The 19,359-nt window shown below is 40.9% G+C and overlaps 1 protein-coding gene across 2 annotated transcripts in view; it reads left to right on the forward strand.

The window, feature by feature from the left end:
• The window catches only part of LOC108234870 (phospholipid-transporting ATPase ABCA1), a 215,816-nt gene that overhangs the window by 139,014 nt on the left and 57,443 nt on the right, over positions 1-19,359 (forward strand). For both annotated transcript variants that reach the window (XM_037976591.1, XM_017414453.3), the window contains 5 exons: positions 1,181-1,255; positions 4,967-5,136; positions 12,332-12,509; positions 14,429-14,544; positions 16,158-16,302. In XM_037976591.1, coding sequence (XP_037832519.1) covers positions 1,181-1,255; positions 4,967-5,136; positions 12,332-12,509; positions 14,429-14,544; positions 16,158-16,302 — 684 coding nt within the window. The remainder of the gene's footprint in view (positions 1-1,180; positions 1,256-4,966; positions 5,137-12,331; positions 12,510-14,428; positions 14,545-16,157; positions 16,303-19,359) is intronic.

The following is a 19,359-nucleotide window of genomic DNA, read 5'->3' on the forward strand; positions in this document are numbered from 1 at the left end:
CTCCTCTTATTTTTTCCACCTCCCACCTCTCTCACCAGTTGTCACCCACACTTTACCTCCACAGACCAATCCTCAAACCCCACCGCCACCGCCATCCCTCCTCATCTCACTCCCGCACTTCATTTTTTTTTTTTTGACGAAGGCAGAGTCCAACAGGAGGTCCATTTGCATTTATATCACACGTGTAATGTCCTCAGTGCTCTTACAGCTGGGCTGAGCAGCGTGGTATCAACATGCCACTTTGGAAATCGCACGCCTGTCATCTCGAGCCCTCATCCCAAGGCTCATTTCCCACGACGCACGAGAGGAGAGGAGCGGAGCAGCTTTTAATGCAACCTGTCCAGCCTACCGTCTCGCCACAATTTGCATCTCCTCACCTCGCAGCAAAAACGCACAGACGCTCTCTGCAAAAAAATATTTTCTTTCTTCTGTTTGTCATCGCCTGCCGCCAAAAGGCTGAAGCGGGCAACAGTGTTTGTTGCTCTGTGTCTGTATTTGTCGGATGGATTTTACTGAAAATTTCAGATAGTTATCGCCGGATGGACGTCTACAACTGATTAACCCTTGGAGTCAGCCTAGTTCAAGATGGCTGCCACAGCCGACTGACCTTAGAAAGCACCTACATGGCCATAACTCAGTTAACTCAGCTGAGAGCCATTCACAATGAGTGCTAACAGATCAAACATAATGCTGTTTTCACAGTTTGACTAAAAAAACGTCTTTTTGTCGTTTCCCACCATATGATCTTAGTCGAAAGGCGTTGGGTGAGGCCCTTTAATTAATTCCTTTCTATGAACACTCGGAGACCTCCACCACTTGATTGGTTCATTGGGTAATTAACGAATTACTGGTAACTCTCTTGTTCCTCGTGCTTTTAATTATTTTGTACTATTTAAAACAGAAATGTCATAAAAGGAGGGGGAAAAAAAAGAAGCCACGAAAAATGGAGGGCACCCCCCTCACCCACCCCCGCCTTCCTCAACTCTGAGGAAAATAAGTGGCTCAGCTCTCCCAAATGCTCTCCGCAAGTCTTAATTCTTGTCTCCCTCTGCTTCATGCTTTGCATTTCAAAGAGCAGTGGTGCTTTTCCAAGGGTATCCAATTAAGTCTCTAACTCAGGATTGTTTTTTTTTTCTTCTTCTTCTTCTTCTCCCTCTTGTTTTTCTCCCAACTTTGTTAGGATAACGTTACTGATCAGACGTTCCAGAGGGCTGAGACGCTGCTGAAGAAGCTGGGAACCAGGGACAATGTCAAGGTGTTGTATTAATTGTCTCAAACCGTTTCATCCAGTTGAATGGGATGAAAGTGTGCGGGGTGGGGAGAGGTGAAATTAGTTTTGAATTGGGGGGGAATAACTGTGGTGATTAACACAAAATGGGACGCAGGAGCTGTGAAAAAAACAAACGTAAAAGCTCCCCACTTCTCCTTTTGTGCAAATTACCAAGCCATGGCATGTGATGCTATAACAATTTAATTATTTTTTATGCAGCTCAAAGAGATACTTCAGATCTTTTTGAAGTGGGTTTCTGAACAAAAAAAAAAACCTCTTACCTGTTGTACCTCGGTTTAAATCTGACTAGCTAATGGCTAGTCCAAGAAAGGTCAAGACCATTTCTGACGAACTGAACTGTCCTCTTAAAAATGACTGCAATCTCAAACCATTTGAGACCAGTTGATGTTTTATAAATCTTTACATCTGTATCAGTTTTACATAGCACCATTATTTACATCTATGGTCATTAGCAAGCACATACAGCAACGGCAGCAGCTAGCAGTAACACTTTCAGCAAGTATATTATAATATATCTGATGGAATAAGATACAATATACAAGAAAGTGATTGTTATACACACAGGAAAAACATATGTTAAAAAAACTAACATCCTCGAAGAATTAACACCAAAACAAACCACAGATTTAAGCAATTTGTTTAAAAAAAAGAACCAATTAGGCACCTTTTTTTTTTTTACTTCTGGTTCTTGTCTTGATCTTGTCACCATCTAACTTTAATCATGTCCTAAAAGCATCAGGAAATGGGGAAATATTTTAAACAATGTCAAAGAAAAATGAACTAAAACATGATATTTTGGAATGTTTAGCCATACAAAAGCGTTCTTTTCTTGTTGTTCATGGAAACACTTTCGCCACCCAGTGGCACGGCATGGGTACTACATTGCTTTTGGTGAAATGAGTGGATGAAAAAACCTGATCTGAAGTGGAGCAGATGGGGTTTTAAACTCTGTCTCCACACCGAGGTCACTCAAAGAGCGATCTAAAACAGGTAAGCCTAATTGTTCATAAACCTGTCAGAAAATCCTATTTTTGCTTTAAGACTAATAAAAATGAAATGCAGAAAAGGAACAAAACCATAAATTTATTTTACGAGTGAAGATATACGTGACAATAAATTCCAAATAAATGAGTCAAACTTTGATGTTTTAGTGGGCGAATAAACCAGAGCTGTAAAAATAAGTATAAACACAGTAGAATTTTAGTACATTTGTATTAAATGTTAATGTAATGGAGCACAATTTAATGCCCCAATACAAACATCAAACACTTCTTTTCCTGTGTAGATGTTTTTCCTTTTTTTTACCCCCCCCCCCCAAATACTTTGATGCTTTAATTATTTTCAAAAGTGGCAAATCTTCAAGTCGTTTTTCGCGTTCTCATGCCAAACGTAATGCTTTTCGCAGACCAACTTATGCTCTTTCCCGTGGCGTTATCTCGAGCACATTAGATGGTGGGTTTCTGAAGGGGTTCGCAGCTAAAATACGTCTTTTTTCTTCCTGCGAGATAAAGCAACAGTACGAGGAGGTGCAAACAGGCAGAACGACACGTGCGCATGCATGTGTGTACTCCGATTCCCCCCACATGCTCCGTTGTGATGCGGTGTTATGTTAGGCTGGCACTCAGACACCATCCACTCTTAATTATCACTGCAGCACCAGCGGGGAGTCCTCTTTCACACCCACTTTCTTTCATCCAATCTTTTTCTTCTGCACCCCGGCAACCGCAGACTCAGAAAATCACTTACATAAAAAAGAATGTGTTAAAATATTTCCACTCCGCAGCTTTCATGCTATGTCACATCAGGATTTTTTAGACGTGACAAGCTTTGATACCCAATTAATCAAAAGTGATGTTTTTTTTTCTCTCTCTCTCTCTCTCTTTGTTGCTTTGTTTTAATATTCATGTTTCCTCCAAAAAGCTTTTGAAGCTAATTTGACCCCCTAAACAGATTTTGTTCGGCGCTGAACGAAAACCACAAAGATATAAACACAGAAATGTAGCTGTCAAAGCTGCTGTATTGTAATATACATCATAGTTTATGTGGCAGCAATTTTGTCACTGATCGTTTCTACTAAATTATTTCTGAAAAAAAAAAAAAAAAGACCAGAACTCATGATGAAAATGATTTGACTTGGCTTCTGGTGGCCATGTTAGAAACATACAGCTTTCAAAATCCTTCACTCTTCTGGGCTTTATTAAAGGTAAAAGGAGAAAAATAAAACACCATTAGCCTTGAGCCTTTAAATGTTTTAAACATTTCTGGGTATTTTTTCCTGGTTTGTTAACCAGTAGAACAAAGGACTACATTTACTAAAGATGGAACAGGCTGGACTAGGGTTAGACTAAGGTAGGTTAGGCTCGGCTATGCTTGGTTGGGCAAAGTTAAGTTAGATTCTGCGTGATTTGGTTGTTTAGTTGGGCTTCATTAAGCTAGGTTTGGTTGGGTTTGTCACGATTTGGTTTTACTGTGTGTTCATCCATCCATCCATCTTCTTCCGCTTATCTGGGGTCGGGTCGCGGGGGCAGCAGCCGAAGCAGGGAGACCCAGACTTCCCTCTCCCCGGCCACTTGGGTCAGCTCCTCCAGGGGAATCCCAAGGCATTCCCAGGCCAGCCGAGAAACATAGTCCCTCCAGCGTGTCCTGGGTCTTCCTCTGGGCCTTACTGTGTGTTTCTTTTTCCGTTTAGTGTTTGATTCTGGTTTCTTTTGGTTTGGGTTTATTGTTGTCTTGTTCTCTGTGCCTCTGTCATCATTCACTTCTCCTCAGTCTCTCCTGCCCCCTCACCTGCCCCCAAGTTTTGAAATCATCTCGCCTGTGCCCACTTCCCCCAATGACCTCCCGTCTTTCAAACCCGGTCATCTCCTCCGCTTACTCGCTGGTCCGTTGTCTCTTCGTGCGCTGTCTGGTTGTCCCTCTTGTCTTGTGTCTCAGGTTTGGATTTTGTTATGTTTGGTTTTGCAGCCACGTCAGTCTTTGTTTTTGATTATCTTTCATTTTAATAAATTAGTTTGCGCTCTGGGTTCGCCTCCTTCTCCACCCAACATGACAGGGTTAGGTCAGCCTAGGCTATGTTGGTTTAAGTTAAAATCCGTTAGGCTTGGCTAGGTTAGGTTAGGTGTAGGTCAAGCATGGCTTGGCTGAATTGGTTTAGTTAGGCTAAGCTATGTTAGGTCCAGTTATAATGGAATAGGCTAGGCTAATTTAGTCTCTGTTAGGTTAAGCTTGGCTGGGCTGGGATGGGTTGGGTTAGACTAAAGTAGGCTGGGTGAAGTTATGTTTAAATAGGTTAGACTTGGCTAGATAAAGTAGGCAACATTAATACATGTTCTCTAGGCCATTTTACTAAAACAAAAGTGGAAGCAGCTGTGCTAGAATCATGAAGTTTTGTTGATAGCTGAATTTAAGGACAGATGCAGAAAGAGTGGGTATATGTTACAACGGTAAAGACTGGTTAACAACACTCGGAAAAAAAATTGTAAGCTGTAACCAAAGAGGGTCTGTAAAGACAAGAGCAGAAATGGCTTGGTAAATGTAAAACTCTATGAATAATAAAGAAGAATAAGTTATTAGAAGCATGCTTATGCATCCATTTTTTTTTTTCACCTGAGCCAAATTAATCTTTGAATGTCTACACTTTGTGCTCAGTGTCCGTGCTTGTTCCTCCCGTTGCAGGTGTGGTTCTACAACCAGGCGTGGCACAGCATGGTGTCTTTCCTAAGTGTGGCCAACAACGGCATCCTGAGGGGTAATTTGCCCGCGGGACAGAGACCCCGGCAGTACGGCATCTCGGTTTCCAATCACCCCTTAAACCTCACCAAGGAACAGCTCTCCTTTGTGGCCATGTAAGTCAAAAAAAGTGACCATGTCTGGGAAATAAAGGGAACTTGCAACAAAACCTCAATATCAGTTACTAATCTGACCCACCAGGAAGGTGATGGTGAAAAACGCTGTCTTAAAACCTTTTAAGACATTCAGGTTAGGGTAATCAATGACTAAATTCTCTGTACATTGGAATGTGAGTAGTTCTGTCTCTGAGCTAGCTGTGCAAACTAGTCACTGTCAGTTAAAAAGAATTTCTACCACAGTAACAGTCTAACAAACATTTACTGTATACAGCTTACTGAACGCTGAATAAACCTTCAGTTTCCTCCCTGGAATTTCGACCTGTACAGTTCCCGTACTTTGTAGGAAATCGATTGTTTCGACGGTGAACTGTGAGATGCAAAAGAGACACTCTTGTCCCTGAGTTGTCCAACACAACTCTGTTTCATGGTCAGCACTTACATTCGCCGCCGACAAGGTTCTGTAAAGTACATTGCCTATTGTTTTTGATTTATTTATTGACTCGCTCACACACCCGTGGCAGCAGAACTGGCAAGCAAGGTTATAATAACCACGAAATGAGCCAGCTCAGGGTTTAATGTCTTGCTCGAGTAAACTTCGCGAACATGCATATATTGCACAAAAGACGAGCTCTCACACGTAGAGACAGACAGAGGCAAATACACGATCGCCCATCTGTGGCAATACTAAACCAGCAGTGGGCATCAGTTGTTGTATTCCGGTGTTGGTTCTCACTCATCCAGGACATGGCAATTTGAAGACGCTGTCCTAAAGCATTCCCTCTGATTAATAGAATCCGGAGAAAACAAACATTTTCATTGAGAAAGTTCCGATAAAACACTTTACTGGAACTTTTAGCTGAAAAATTGACAAAATAAACGGGTAACTTTGGAATATTCTTAAGAATGGTTGTTCAATGAGCCATTAAAAAACCCAAACAAACCTGCGTGGGGGCACGTCAGTCCAGGAGAAGGTCCTACAGCTTGGCTCTGGACGGATCGTGTTCAGACTACCAATCGTACTCAAGAAAACAACAACAACATCAAAAAAAAAAGGCAGCCAGTCCACATCTGATGCACATTCAGGCCGTTCACACCTTCTATTCAAAAGCAGTCTGAATTCTCAGTGTGGATATTATTACAAGGTGAGGACAGGGTTTGCAATATTTTGTGTAAACCTTTTTCACCTGCTTCAAAATTCAGCAATAAAATGTTTTTATTTGTTTTATTTTAAGTTTTCGAGCACATTGGGGGACAGATAGACCTGATTCAGTGTCTGCCTCTGGCCCTCGGATCATATTTCGCCCATGTGTGGCATAAAGCGAATACTTATACTATATGCTATAAATATCTGTATGTGTGGTTTTGTGATCATGTCTGTTTTACCATCACTAGTTGTTGATATTTTGCTATCAATGTAATCTTAAGTATCGGTGGGATTTATAAGCTTAATGGATTGGATCTGATCCCATTCATCTGCAGCTTATTATTATTATTATTAGTCGCTGCCCTGATTACATCTCCTGACAACACAGGCTGCCGAGTGTCTGCTCACACCAGTTTTATTCCACTCTCCCCCGCCGCACTCGGCCTGTATTTATGTAGTGACCGAGTGCTGACGACAGCCGCTGAGTTAGGGAGGGGAGAGACTGCACCAGACCTGGAGATAATTACAACATCCTGCCCGCCGTAGATCCACCCTGAGCCTCTTCTCTCTTCCACCTCTGGGCGCGGAGTGTGACAGAATTTAAGAGCTATGATTCCCAGATTAGGTCGGACTTTCTCTCATGTTGAAATAGGGAGCTCGCTTCCATGTTAGGGAGGCGGGGGGGAAAGGAAAACGGCAGAGGTTAGCGCCTGACTAAGCACAATGTTCAAGTTCCGTGTACACATCTTTTTTTTTTTTTTATGATCGAATGGCGATGTGTTATACGAAAAGCCGTTTTTAGAGAAGGAGCTTTTAAACGCCCCGCTGTCCGTACACCTACAGGGAAAAAACCCGAGTGAATACCGAACAAATCAGCACATTAACCAGCTAAAGGGTGATCGTTTCTCTAAAAATGTGGAAAACTAGTGATAAATATTACATGTTGTTCAGGTGGGTGAAAAAAACAAAACTTCTAATGGACACCCAAGATAAACTGTTCGATGTCAGATTGCATTTTCCACTTGGTTTCCACCGTTTTAGTTTTAAAGAGACAGTGCAGATATTTTAAAACGGGGTTCTGTGGAAAACATTACGAGCAATTAATGTCTTATTTGTTTTAAATCGCTCTTTGAATGACCACAGTTTGAAGGAAATCAGGTTTAATTCTGACCGGATCGATGAGCTAATGGCTAGTCAGAGGGGGAGCCCAAACTGATGTGGGATAAAAACATTCCAATCTTAAATATTTCATTGGGGTTCAAACAAATGTGATATTTTAACATGTTATTTTGCATCGTATGGTTATTTCGATAGAAATGATTGGTCGTTTGCAAGAGCTAATAGTAGCGCAAGAAGCTGGTTTTAGCTCTTTCAACAGATATATTACAATATTTCAGCTAAAATAACTGTGTAATGCAAAAACGATGGCGGTGTAAATGATTCTGAAATTGGGTTCACATAAACCATTGTCAAGTTTTTCAAATTGGAGCTATTTCAAGATGGCGGCAATCCAATTTGGTCTCGGCTGCGCTCAGATTAGTTGTTAGCTTGTTGGTCTGATGAGAAATAAACTCCATTTCTCCAAACGGCGCTTCCGCAAAGTGTTGCTTAAACAGGTAAGATATTAAATGTTCATTATCTTTTCACAGAAGCCCACTTTAAAAGATCCGTCTCTTTAAGTGGCTTCGTTTTGATGGGGTTTGCAGCGAGCCAACATTTCAGAATGAACATAATTGCTTTTAGTAAAAGATTTTAAAACCTATTTGTGATTTAAGGCAAAATAGTTTTCTTGGAGATTAACATCTGATGGGATCTGTTTCTGTTAAACCAAGCAAGAGAAACAAGACAGGAAGACCTCCTTGATTGTTTTAAATCTAATGAATTTATTCTTTTCGTTTACAGCTGAAACGTCAGCCAGAGACGGTTAGTGAATCCGGTATTTAAATAAAAGACTTAATTCGTCACAATATGCTTTTTTTTCTGCACGAACTAACGTGTTGTGGCAGCTCCTCGTAAGTGTGTTTTTCACAACCTTTTTTATGTTAAGTGTCACGAACCACAGAGCTGTTCAGATTAATGAACAATGACTGAATTTACCGCTTCCTGTAATTCCCGTTCTGCTTCATCTGAAAAGGATGCAAAAATAGGGCCTCTTTTTGTTTCTCCTACCATCTCCAGAAATATCAGCTTTGGAAGCACTTTTATTGGATTTATGCCGATGTTTGCGTGCGTTTATCCGTTAGCAAAAATATCTCGTGAACCAGTGGATAGATTGGAAATGAAACTCTCGGAAAGGACTCATTGGATGGACATGTACAAGACGGCTGCCACAGCCAACTGACATTAGAAAACACAAATATAAGTCAGTTCATTTAACAGAAATTGACATAAAACTGGGTGAGAAAGCAGCTGACAGACATCCCCAACACATACCTTCAGCACCACACATTTCCTTTGCATGAAATGCTGGAATCCACCCTGTTTGTCTGTTAGCAAAATATCTCAGGGACAACTGAAGTGATTTTAATTAAACTCCTATAACATAACAACTGAACATACATCTACGAGTGATTCCGTTCTCAATGCAGTCCAGCTCAAGATGTCCGCCACAGCTGGTTGACCTTAACCAACACAAAAATGTATATAGTTCAGTCAGGTTACCAGTCATTTGATGTGGGAGCAGCTGAGAGTATTTTACTATACATGCTCCAATCCAAGCACGAATGGATCAACTTTATTTTCAAAGTTTGACCAAAATGGCTATAAGACGAGAAATGCCTTTAAAAGAATTTTAAGGCTTCTGAGATGCTGCAGAATCTTCTCTTTGGAAAGCGACAAACGTCTTTTCCTTCAGCCGATGAGGCTGAATAGTAATCATTTCTTGGCACGGCACAAAAATGGCAGGTTTTACAGATTTTATTAAACTTAACAACATCAAATTGATTCAGTACGTTTCACTTCACGAGAGAACCGTTTATCCCAATGTGGTGCATTAAGCCTCAGATTTGCCGCGTCTTTTTCCGTACCGCCCTCCTTTTCGGTTACATTTTTAAACTGCTTTCTGCAGCCCGAAGCAATAAAAAAATAAAATAAAATTTAAGAAAAAACACCTAAAAGAGAGCAGCTCTTTCTGTACAGCTTCACTCCCACTGTTCATCTTTCTTCTTCGTTCCATTATTAGTTAATTAGCAGATTGCTTGTCCTCTTTTCACAGCAATTAACCACCTTCAAGCGTTCCGAGTTCGATCATTCATCGCTTTGTCCCCAACGTTACCTCCCCGTAGCCCTTGAAACCGGCGGGAACGTGGGCTGGAACCGGCCCGCTGTAAATAATTTCATATTTATGCGTTCTAATTGTGCCTGTTTGGAGATGATAAATGCATCCTTGCAGCCACACAGGGCAGCTGATTTAATATGCTAATTATGCAGCAGGACTAAAGTTGGTTGAACGCGAACGTTAAAGGAGTGGAAATCAATTTCACCCGATGCTAATTGAGCAGACAGACTGAAGGACGTTTACAGGAGAGGGATAGCAAAAATAAATATGTATGACAGTGAAATTAGTAAAATGAAGGTCAGTGTACTGAGGGAGAAATTACAAAGTAACTTTCCCGTTTCCTGTTTATTTTGCTCAATTAAAAACTGTTACCTTTGGATTAACATTTAAAACAAAGGTCTGCTTTTCTGCTTAGGTTAGCGGTGTTTGTGTGTTTCTTAAATTTTGCAAATATTTGGGTGGCAAAAAGGGCTAGATTTGGGATCAAATTTTCTCTCAGATTTTATTAGCATTAATATTAAAATTAGTCATTATCTCATTGCGGCGCATTTGTTGAAAACAAATTACGAATGGCATTTGTGAGTGGGCTTCCGATTTTCTCCAGTAAGTTTTAAAAGGTACTTGTTTGGAGTTTTAACTTGAAAAAAAAAAAAAGTCAGATTCGTCACTGATTTCTGGAACCGAACTCAAGTTAGATTTCAGTCAAAAGGTTTAAGAAATGAACTGTGTGAGGGGGTGGCGACCTTTGAAATGAAATTGTAACTTATTGGAGACACAAAAAAACCCAGAAAATCTGACATTCCAGGCACCCAAGAGCAACAAAACTGTCCCGCTGTGAACACATCGAGACGTAATTAGGACACTTTCTGATTAAATTGTGGCAAAATATGCACGCAAACTCCTGGCAAATTTTGGTCTCAAGCACCAATTTAGTGCAATTCCAAGTGAAAATTTGTATGTTTTCTCAAAATTATGTCTCCAACCAGTTACCAACAGTTGCAGCCCTTTGAGATACAGGCTGTAGGACAGGGGTGTCCAATCCTGGTTCTCAAGGGCCACCATCCTGCAGGTTTTCCTTGTTTCTCTGCTCCAACACACCTGATTTGAATCAATGGGTGATTTAAATGGCTTCTGCAGAACATGAAGAGGTGATTTAACCACTGAATCAGGTGTGTTGGAGCAGGGAAACAAGGAAAACATGCAGGATGGTGGCCCTCGAGGACCAGGATTGGACACCCCTGCCCTAGGAGGAAGGAAGTGCTTTGTTTTGTTAAAAGAACAAGTATAAAAGCTTGATCTTAACAACTTGCATATACAAATATACTACTGCATATGTAGGCCAGAATAATGGAGACATCATCAAGAAGTTGTAGGGTTGTTTGGGTTGCGGAAAACTCTAAACTTAGTCCAAATGGAGGAAATTCATGACCAGTTTTACTGTTCATGAAAGTGGCCAACCAACAGAATCTGTTACAAGAACATATATTGTGTAAAAAGTTCTCCAAGCTTCAAACTTCACAATGAAAGGTCTAACTTATATAGGGTAATGTCAAAAAAATGGCTTCCAGTTAACACGACCAAATTTGTTGATACATTTAGAGGCTAGCATTTCTTGAGGGAATGCATATCTCCCACCAAAGATTTAAACTGTTAATGTCTTACACTGTTTATAGCTGATCTGGTTCAGCTATTTGGCGCTCAGAGTACGCATTGAGGATGACTCTCAGCTACTACCGTACCAAATTAGGCTCAATATCTTGATTGAGTCATTTTCTGTGCTTATAATGGTCGATTGCCATCTTGAATTGCGTTGACCCCAAAAGTTAGTGAGTTGTAGATGCACGGTACAATCAATAATCACTTTGAGAGTTTCACTCAGTTCTACCGAGGGGTTCATTAGATATTTTCCTTACAGTCAAACAGAGTTGATTTTAACAGTTAATGCTAAAATGTAGGCAAAGATGTTACACAACGTGTCGCGCTCGGTATGTATGAAGGATGACTTCCAGCTAATACCACACCATATTTTAGCTCAAGCCGGGGTTGACTCCAACAGTTGATGCCAAAGTTTTAAACAAAGATCTCAGACAGTTTGTTAGAGGTTGCATTATGCGTTGGGGATGACTTTAAGCTACTGAAACACCAAATCTTAGCTCAATATATTTAAAATTGACTGATGTGTTGCTTAATGTTGATTCGCTGTGGTGGCCAACTTGAATCAGGTCGACTCTACAAGTTGATCCATTGAGTTTTTTTTTTAAACCCATCCAGTAGTCCCTGAAGTATTTTGGTAACAGACAGAAAAAGACACACAAAGGGCAAGACTTCTGAGGACACCATCAAGAATTTCAGATGCTAATTAGGCTGGTAAAGGTCCAAAGAAAGGATATTTTAGACCTATCTTTTCACTCCAAAAGTGGTCAACCAACAGAATGTGTCACAAGAACAAAGAATGTCTAAAATAGTCACGAACGAAACGTCACAAAGAAACTCAGGTTAGCATCAAAGCATTTTTGGGCCTAACTGACGATGACATGCTCCAATTATCTGATACATAACAACAGGTTATAAATAAAGCTATTTAGGACATTTATTGTAATGTGTATATATGCAATAAATCTACAAGGAAACAATCGTGTTTTTCCAGCGTTTGATGGACTAAGTTGAATACACAAACATGCTGTGTGTGAACTTTCTTTATTCCCCTGCCGTGGTGCACACTCACCTCTCCGGCCAACCTTGTGTTTGCCGTCCTATCCCTTGAATCGCAGGGCCACGACCTCGACTGACGTGGTGGTGTCCATCTGCGTTATTTTTGCCATGTCCTTCATCCCCGCCAGCTTTGTCCTCTTTCTCATCCAAGAGAGGGTGAGCAAAGCCAAGCATCTGCAATTTGTCAGCGGAGTCAACCCGGCCGTCTACTGGTTGGCCAACTTTGCCTGGGACATGGTAAGTGGCAGCATCGTCACGGTGGTGTTTTTTTTTTTTTTTGTTTTTTGTTTTAACAGCTCCCAAATGATGTTTTCTTCCAGAGGTGCCTTTTTTTATTAGCGGCTACATTAATTGCAGCTAACTGCTTTAAAACACATGCTATAATGGCATCTGTGATCCATCTAAGTAAGTTTTTATGGCCCATTTTCTCTTCGTTTTACAATCCGGTATGCTCCAGTTCTGAAGATTTTATTTCCACCTAAGGCGAAATGTAAAAAAAAAAAAAAAAAAAACAGGAGGGGAAAAAATAAAAAATATCCATCCACTGTAATTGATAATGTAGCTTTGACGCTGCTGGCTGCAGGGAAAGGCTTCACCTGAAAAACAGTTATTGGCTGAGACGTAATTATCGACAGCAGCTGCCCCCCGCTGGCTCTGCTCAACAGGCTTACCGGTAGTTTCCCTCAGGCATCCTGGAAGTAAACATTTCATCAGGCTCCTTTTGGTACCGAAATGCTATCAGAACACTCATCATTATGGAGGATAAATGCTGTCTGAGTGGAGGACAAATACACCTAAGGAGCCGGCCCTGAAGCATGTCGCATTACCGTTTATTCAGCATCACAGAATGTGGATTGACGCCACGAAACTCTAACTGCAAACTCGACACAGATCACTCTTTTTGATCAGTCGTGCCTGTGTGTGAGTTTGTCTGTGGTGTTAGCAAAATATCTCATGAACCACTGGACAGGCTTTGACTGCCAATTGACCTTAAAAAAACACATAAAAGGCTACAACTCAGTCCATTTTAAAGATATTGAGCTAAAGTTTGGTCTGGTAGTAGCTGAGAGTCAATCACAACACATACTTTGAGTGCTAATACATCGTGGAAGATCTTGCGATGTCATGTAAGATGTTAGTGAAGTGAAGTTTATTTATATAGCACTTTTCAGCAACAAGGCGATTCAGAGTGCTTTACAACACAGAAACAACAATCAGGTACAGAATCAAATACAGAAATACAGAGATAAAAACATCAAAATCAAATATAGAAATACAGAAATAAAAGAAACATCAATCAGGTAATTTTAGCTAATAGTAAGACTGGCATGAGATAACAGATCAGTCATTGGAATGACTATAACAGAGTAGGGTTGATATCACAATAACAGGTCTTTAATGTGTAATACTTCTCACTTAGACCATTTAAGCATGAAAAAACTTTCCTCTAAGAGGAGGTATTTACAGATACAGAAATACAGAAATAAAAGTCTAACTATAACAGATATAACAATAACAGTAATAATGAATGAACTTTCCTCTAAGAGGAAACGTTTTAAAAACATCAAGGCTACCAATCAAAAGCAATTTTAATGTTATTTTCCAGATTTAACCACACAGCTATAGCTGTCATTTCTCATCATGGGATGATAGTTTAAACATCAGGTACAATGAGGTGGATGAAACGGATTTCTTTGAGAAATGCTAGGCCTTAATAGAACATCACAACCTTAATAGAGCTCACGTTGGGATTGGGAGGTGGCGTTAGGTTTGAGGAAGGGGGAGTTGCTTGTGATGCATTAGAAGCGCCTGGAAAAAGCTGCGACTTCTGGAGACTTGTTGGCGACTCAAACTTGACTCAGTATTGCCAGAAAATGCACATTTTTTTTAACTACCAGCTTAGCTTCTGCCCTAATTTGTTCTGAAAGGATTTCAAATGTTCTAATCTTGCTCTTCTTTATTGAAAAAGAATAGCCAAACCATAATATGCTCATTCAGTGTAGTCACAGAGTAGCCTTTTGGTGTCAGTGAATAAATGAGAAGTGCTACACATTATGAAAGTCACTTACGTTTTATTCCTAAGTGCCCTGCAGAGCAGCTTCTTTGTGTACAGGTATGGGTTTCTGACGGCGACGTTTGTCTTTTTGCTTCGACAGTGCAACTACATCGTCCCCTGCTTCATTGTGATCGTGATCTTCCTCTCCTTCCAACAAAAAGCCTACGTCTCGCCTCCTAACCTGCCCGCCTTGATTCTGCTGCTTATTTTGTACGGGTGAGTGAATCGGAGACCTCTTTACCTCGGGAAAATGGTTCGTAATGAGCTTTGGAGTCGCGCCAGGCCTGGATTTTATAACTCGTCGTCGTTGTTGTTTTCAGTCACTGGTGCCATGGCAGCGATCTCTTTGCTTCAAACTAAAAATATATGAACGGTAAACTCAATCCAACAAATTCAACAACCTAAAGGATGGAGTGTTGTTTTCTTGCTGTTTGAAGCGGCATTAATTTCAACACCAAATTTGACCAAGGGTGTGTTCACACCCTTGGGGGGGGGGGCTATAAACCCAAAATAGACATATACCAAAGGTTTTGGTATATGTCTATTATGTGATACCTTAGTAGTGATTTCCAAACTTTTCAGCTTCCGACCCATAAAATAACAGTGACAAAGGTGTGTGACCCCATCTGTTGGCTGTTTAAACATCCAAAAGTGCTGATGATCTGATTAAATAAGGGCATAATGACAACACAAACAGTCTTGGCCTCCATTTTGCTATTTTTTAAATCATTAAATGACTTGTATTTCAATTCTCTGTAACAATTAATGTGTAAATATATCATAAAAACTGGGTTTTTAATTGTAACTTGATATCTGGAGGTTATCTAAGGACCCCTGCTTGGTGTTGGGTGACCCACATTGGGGTCCCGACCCCAACTTTGGGAACTTTGCCTTCAAAAGATCTGAAATTGTTGCTTTAAAACCCACCAATGATCAACAAATTGCTTAAATGTGGCGCAAATAATACTCGACATGCTCTGCCGTATTTCTCTAAATGTTAAAACACACATAATAAAACACGAGGGAAGTCAGAAAAACGTGTTTTAAGGGTTGACCTTTTGAGAAGACTTCTACGTAAATCATTTCTACAAATATCAGTTCATGTCGTAAAGCGCGCCTCTAAAGTTCACACCGATCCCGATGATGAAAAAACAGTTTGAGTCTTTGTTTTTAACCAGGGCTAATAGTTTTTTCTTGGCCTAATACCTCACTTACAGACGGATTCCGAGAAGAATACGAAATACATAATTTGATCTGCAAGGAAAGACACAGCAAAACAACTACCTGTTAAACAAAACAAAAAAATGGCGTTTCCTTTTAAAGTGGCTCTAATTATTAGTAAAATATGTCTACCTGAAAAAAAACGGAGAAAAAAAAACGAACGAAGAGTTTCTTTGAAATTAAAAATAGAGGTCACGTTTTGGAGAGGGCTCAGGATAAACCACGCTGACACCACTTCACCGCCGCTTCACTTCATCCGCTTCTATTACTGAACTCGATCCACTGCCAGCCAAGTGTGGGCGGCATTTATTTTGCCGTGCCTTCGCGGGTCACTTGCTTGAAATGCAAATGATCGGGAGAGGCTGCCGGTGTCGTGAAGCGGCGCAGCTGACCGGGTAATCCGCGCTCATGAATTTGAAAAAAAGAAAAGAAAAAAAAAACCCGTACGTATTCGGTAACTGATAATTTTAGACTTGGTAATAACCCTGACGGTTCTTTTAATGAGGGCGGGCCAGAGTGGAGATCACCTTTGTATTTTCACCCAGTACAGCTTTAAAGTTGAAAGATGGTGGGATTTTAAATTTATTCTCCCCCCCGTCTCTGTTTAGGTGGGCCATCACGCCCATGATGTATCCCGCCTCCTTCCTCTTCAGTGTGCCCAGCACGGCCTACGTGGTGCTGACCTGCGTCAACCTCTTCATCGGCATCAACGGCAGCGTGGCCACTTTCATCATGGAGCTCCTTGATGACGACGTGAGTGGCAAGGCCGGTGAAAAACGGACGCCTTCGTTCTGTTAGAGTGGAAAGAAACGCTCGATCAGCCATGTTAAAAACCACTGTTATTGCTCAGAGTAGACGTTGAGGATCTCTCAGCTAAATTCAAAAAAGGTTAAAAAACAAAACCAACTGGACTTCTGTAGTTGAAGACGTTTCGCTTCTCATCCGAGGAACTTTCTCAATTCAGGAACTGAAAAATCTCCTCGGATGAGAAGCGAAATGTCTTCAGCTACAGAATAGAAGTCCGGTTGTTTTTGTTTTTTAACCTTTTTTGAATTTACCACGGCCTGGATGACTGAGAATCTACACCAGCATCTCTCAGCTCATTCCACAACAAGGTTTAACTCAGTATCTGTAAAAATGTCTTGGTTATACCAATTTTGAGTTTGGCTGTGGTCGATTAGCTGTGGTGGCCATCTTGAATAGGGTTGACTGAGGTCTGAAGGAAAGCGACAATGAACCGAAAGAGATCGGCAAGAATCACAAACTGGTTGAGCATCATCTTCTTTCACAGACACCAAACCCTGAAATTTAAACCTATTTTTCTGGTCATTTTTGATGTGACGTTCAGTCAAATAGTTACTAATCAGTGGCGGGCGGTGCATTTCACACTTAGGCCTTCAGTGATGTCCAACTTAGTCAATAAATACCTTCCATTATGCCAGCATTTATAACACCAGGACTGGAGAGTAGTTAGAAACACACTTAAGCACTACTTGGCATCACCTCAGCTGTGTACAAAATGGGCTATTATCTGGCGCATTTTAAAAACCAACAAACCTGCATCAGCAATTAAAACCTATCTGGTATGCTACTGTCAAAACTAAATGAAATAGAATAAAATAAATAAAATGTTTGCACTCACCAAAACGGCGGTCTCCTCCAAAGCACTTATTTCAGCACAAAATCCATTCTGGGACAGGTTAGCTAGCTCGGTGTCGGCCGTCCTCCTCTAACGGGATCTAGCTTCTCTTGAAAAGTTTGTCTTGAAAACAGCCTTGCCAGGATATCAGCAACCAAATCAATGTGTTGCTCTCCTTCGGCCATTGTGGGTTAAAAACGTTTTTAACCGTTAACAGTCCCGGGTGTGACTCTGTTGATCTGCATAGCACTGCCGGTGCTCAAACTAGTAAGTTTCCATATCCATTCACAGGACGCGTTAATGTCACGTTCAACTTGACGCCAGCTAGAGGGCCTTACTGACACAACTCGTGATCTGATTGGCTATCGCAACTGTCTATCAACCGTATTTGCCCGTTCACTTACAGCGCACAGATGCCCGCATTGTTGATTCTGACGGCCCGGGCCTAATACTAATAGCCAAATACTTTTTCAGATTTCTAAAACAGCTCTTTCCCCAAAATGGCATGGCGGTGTGAAAGAATGCTGCTAATACCCTTTAGCGTGACGCCGTTTGTTGAGTTTGTGGCTGTTTTCTCAACCGAACAACGTTAGTGTGACTGCTTGGATGTGTGTGTGCTGAGCAGAGATAGTTAGAACCGGCCTCCCAGCAGACTGTAGGTACAGACTTTTAGGTTCCCATTACTGCTCAAAAAAAATACCCAAACTATTTTTGTAGAAGCTCTAGCGGAGGACGGCTAATTGTCTTGAATCCGAGATAAACGCTGTGTGTTTTCGAAACAAAGTCTGCCTCGCTCGTGTGTGCGGAATGTGTACCCCACCTGGTATTTCTTTTAACTTTGTTCCTTTATCCTCTCAAGAATTTTTTCTTTTTTTTTTTTTTTTTCAAAGAACTTATTTTCTCCCCTACTCTTTTTAATGTTTAATCGTTTTTTTTGTTTTTTTTTTACTCAAAATTGGGTCTTTGGAGAACCCTCCCTCATCCATCTTTCAGCGAGTGTTCATTTCCGACTGCAAGCTGCTTGCGTCTCGGCGGAATCAAAAGACAAAGACACCGAAAACGAACTAAATAAGAAATGGAGAGTTTGGTTTAAAACAGAAGGAGGAGGGGGAGGATTCTAGCTGTCAGTCATTTCATTTTTGATTATATTTAAATCCAATTTCATTAAAGAAAAATTAGGCCTTTCCCAAGTTGGGGAAATTTGCGTCAGTCAGAGAAAGTTGTCTACTTTTCTCTGCCTTCCTCCTGTTTTTCCCCTCTCTGACATAAATATGTCCAGATAGATTTGTTGTTTTAATTGTTACTTACTATATATATATATATATATATATATATATTTATGTATGTATGTGTGTGTTTTTTTTTTGCCACTTTGAGTTTTTTCGCGTAGTGCTGATCAGACGCCCCTTTGTCAACACTTCCCTGTGACAAGCTGCTCGTACATCTGATGCTTTGTAAGAATCACAATCTCTCCCTCGGCTCTGTTCTGATACTTCAGATGTAGAGACTTTGTCCCCTCCAACACAGATGCCTCCGACTCGATGTTTCCTCCGGCGCCGCTCGGGATGTTTCTTGTCTCGTAACGAGGCGGCCTCATCTGCATTGTGATTTGGTTATCGCCGGCATTCATTATCAATTTGTGTGTGTTCTTTTTTTTTTCTTCGGTCGGCTCGTCTCTTTTGTTCCCATTTTGTTGTGCGCATTCTCTTTATTTATTAATACGGTGTCAGTGAAGCGTATCGCTCATAAAGGCTTGCCTTTGTTAATAATTTAATGGGCAGCATGTTGCCCACAGGCAGCATAAAGAGGCGGATTTACGGCGTGCTTCTCCGGGGGTTTCTGGGAGACTCTGCGGTGACACGGGTCTATGATAATTCCCCCCTAATCGCTGCTGATAAGAGCCTGACGGGTCAGCAACAATCAACAATTGTTCCAACTCTCCCGGCTTTCCACGTGATCACGGCTCAGAGTTAATATCCCTTTGGAGCAGACAAGCCGAAGTAGACAACGAGGCATGTTTCAGCTACACCACTCTGAACCTTTTCGTTTTTTTAACCCCGAACCATCAATTTTCAATTCAACTCTGGTTTGTTTAGTTTCCACTGAGACAGGCAACCTTTACCATCAACAAAAGCCATTTCTGCTCCTTCACTCACTGAATAAAATCCATC

The sequence above is a fragment of the Kryptolebias marmoratus genome, linkage group LG7 (assembly GCF_001649575.2).
Source record: "Kryptolebias marmoratus isolate JLee-2015 linkage group LG7, ASM164957v2, whole genome shotgun sequence".
NCBI lineage: Eukaryota > Metazoa > Chordata > Actinopteri > Cyprinodontiformes > Rivulidae > Kryptolebias > Kryptolebias marmoratus.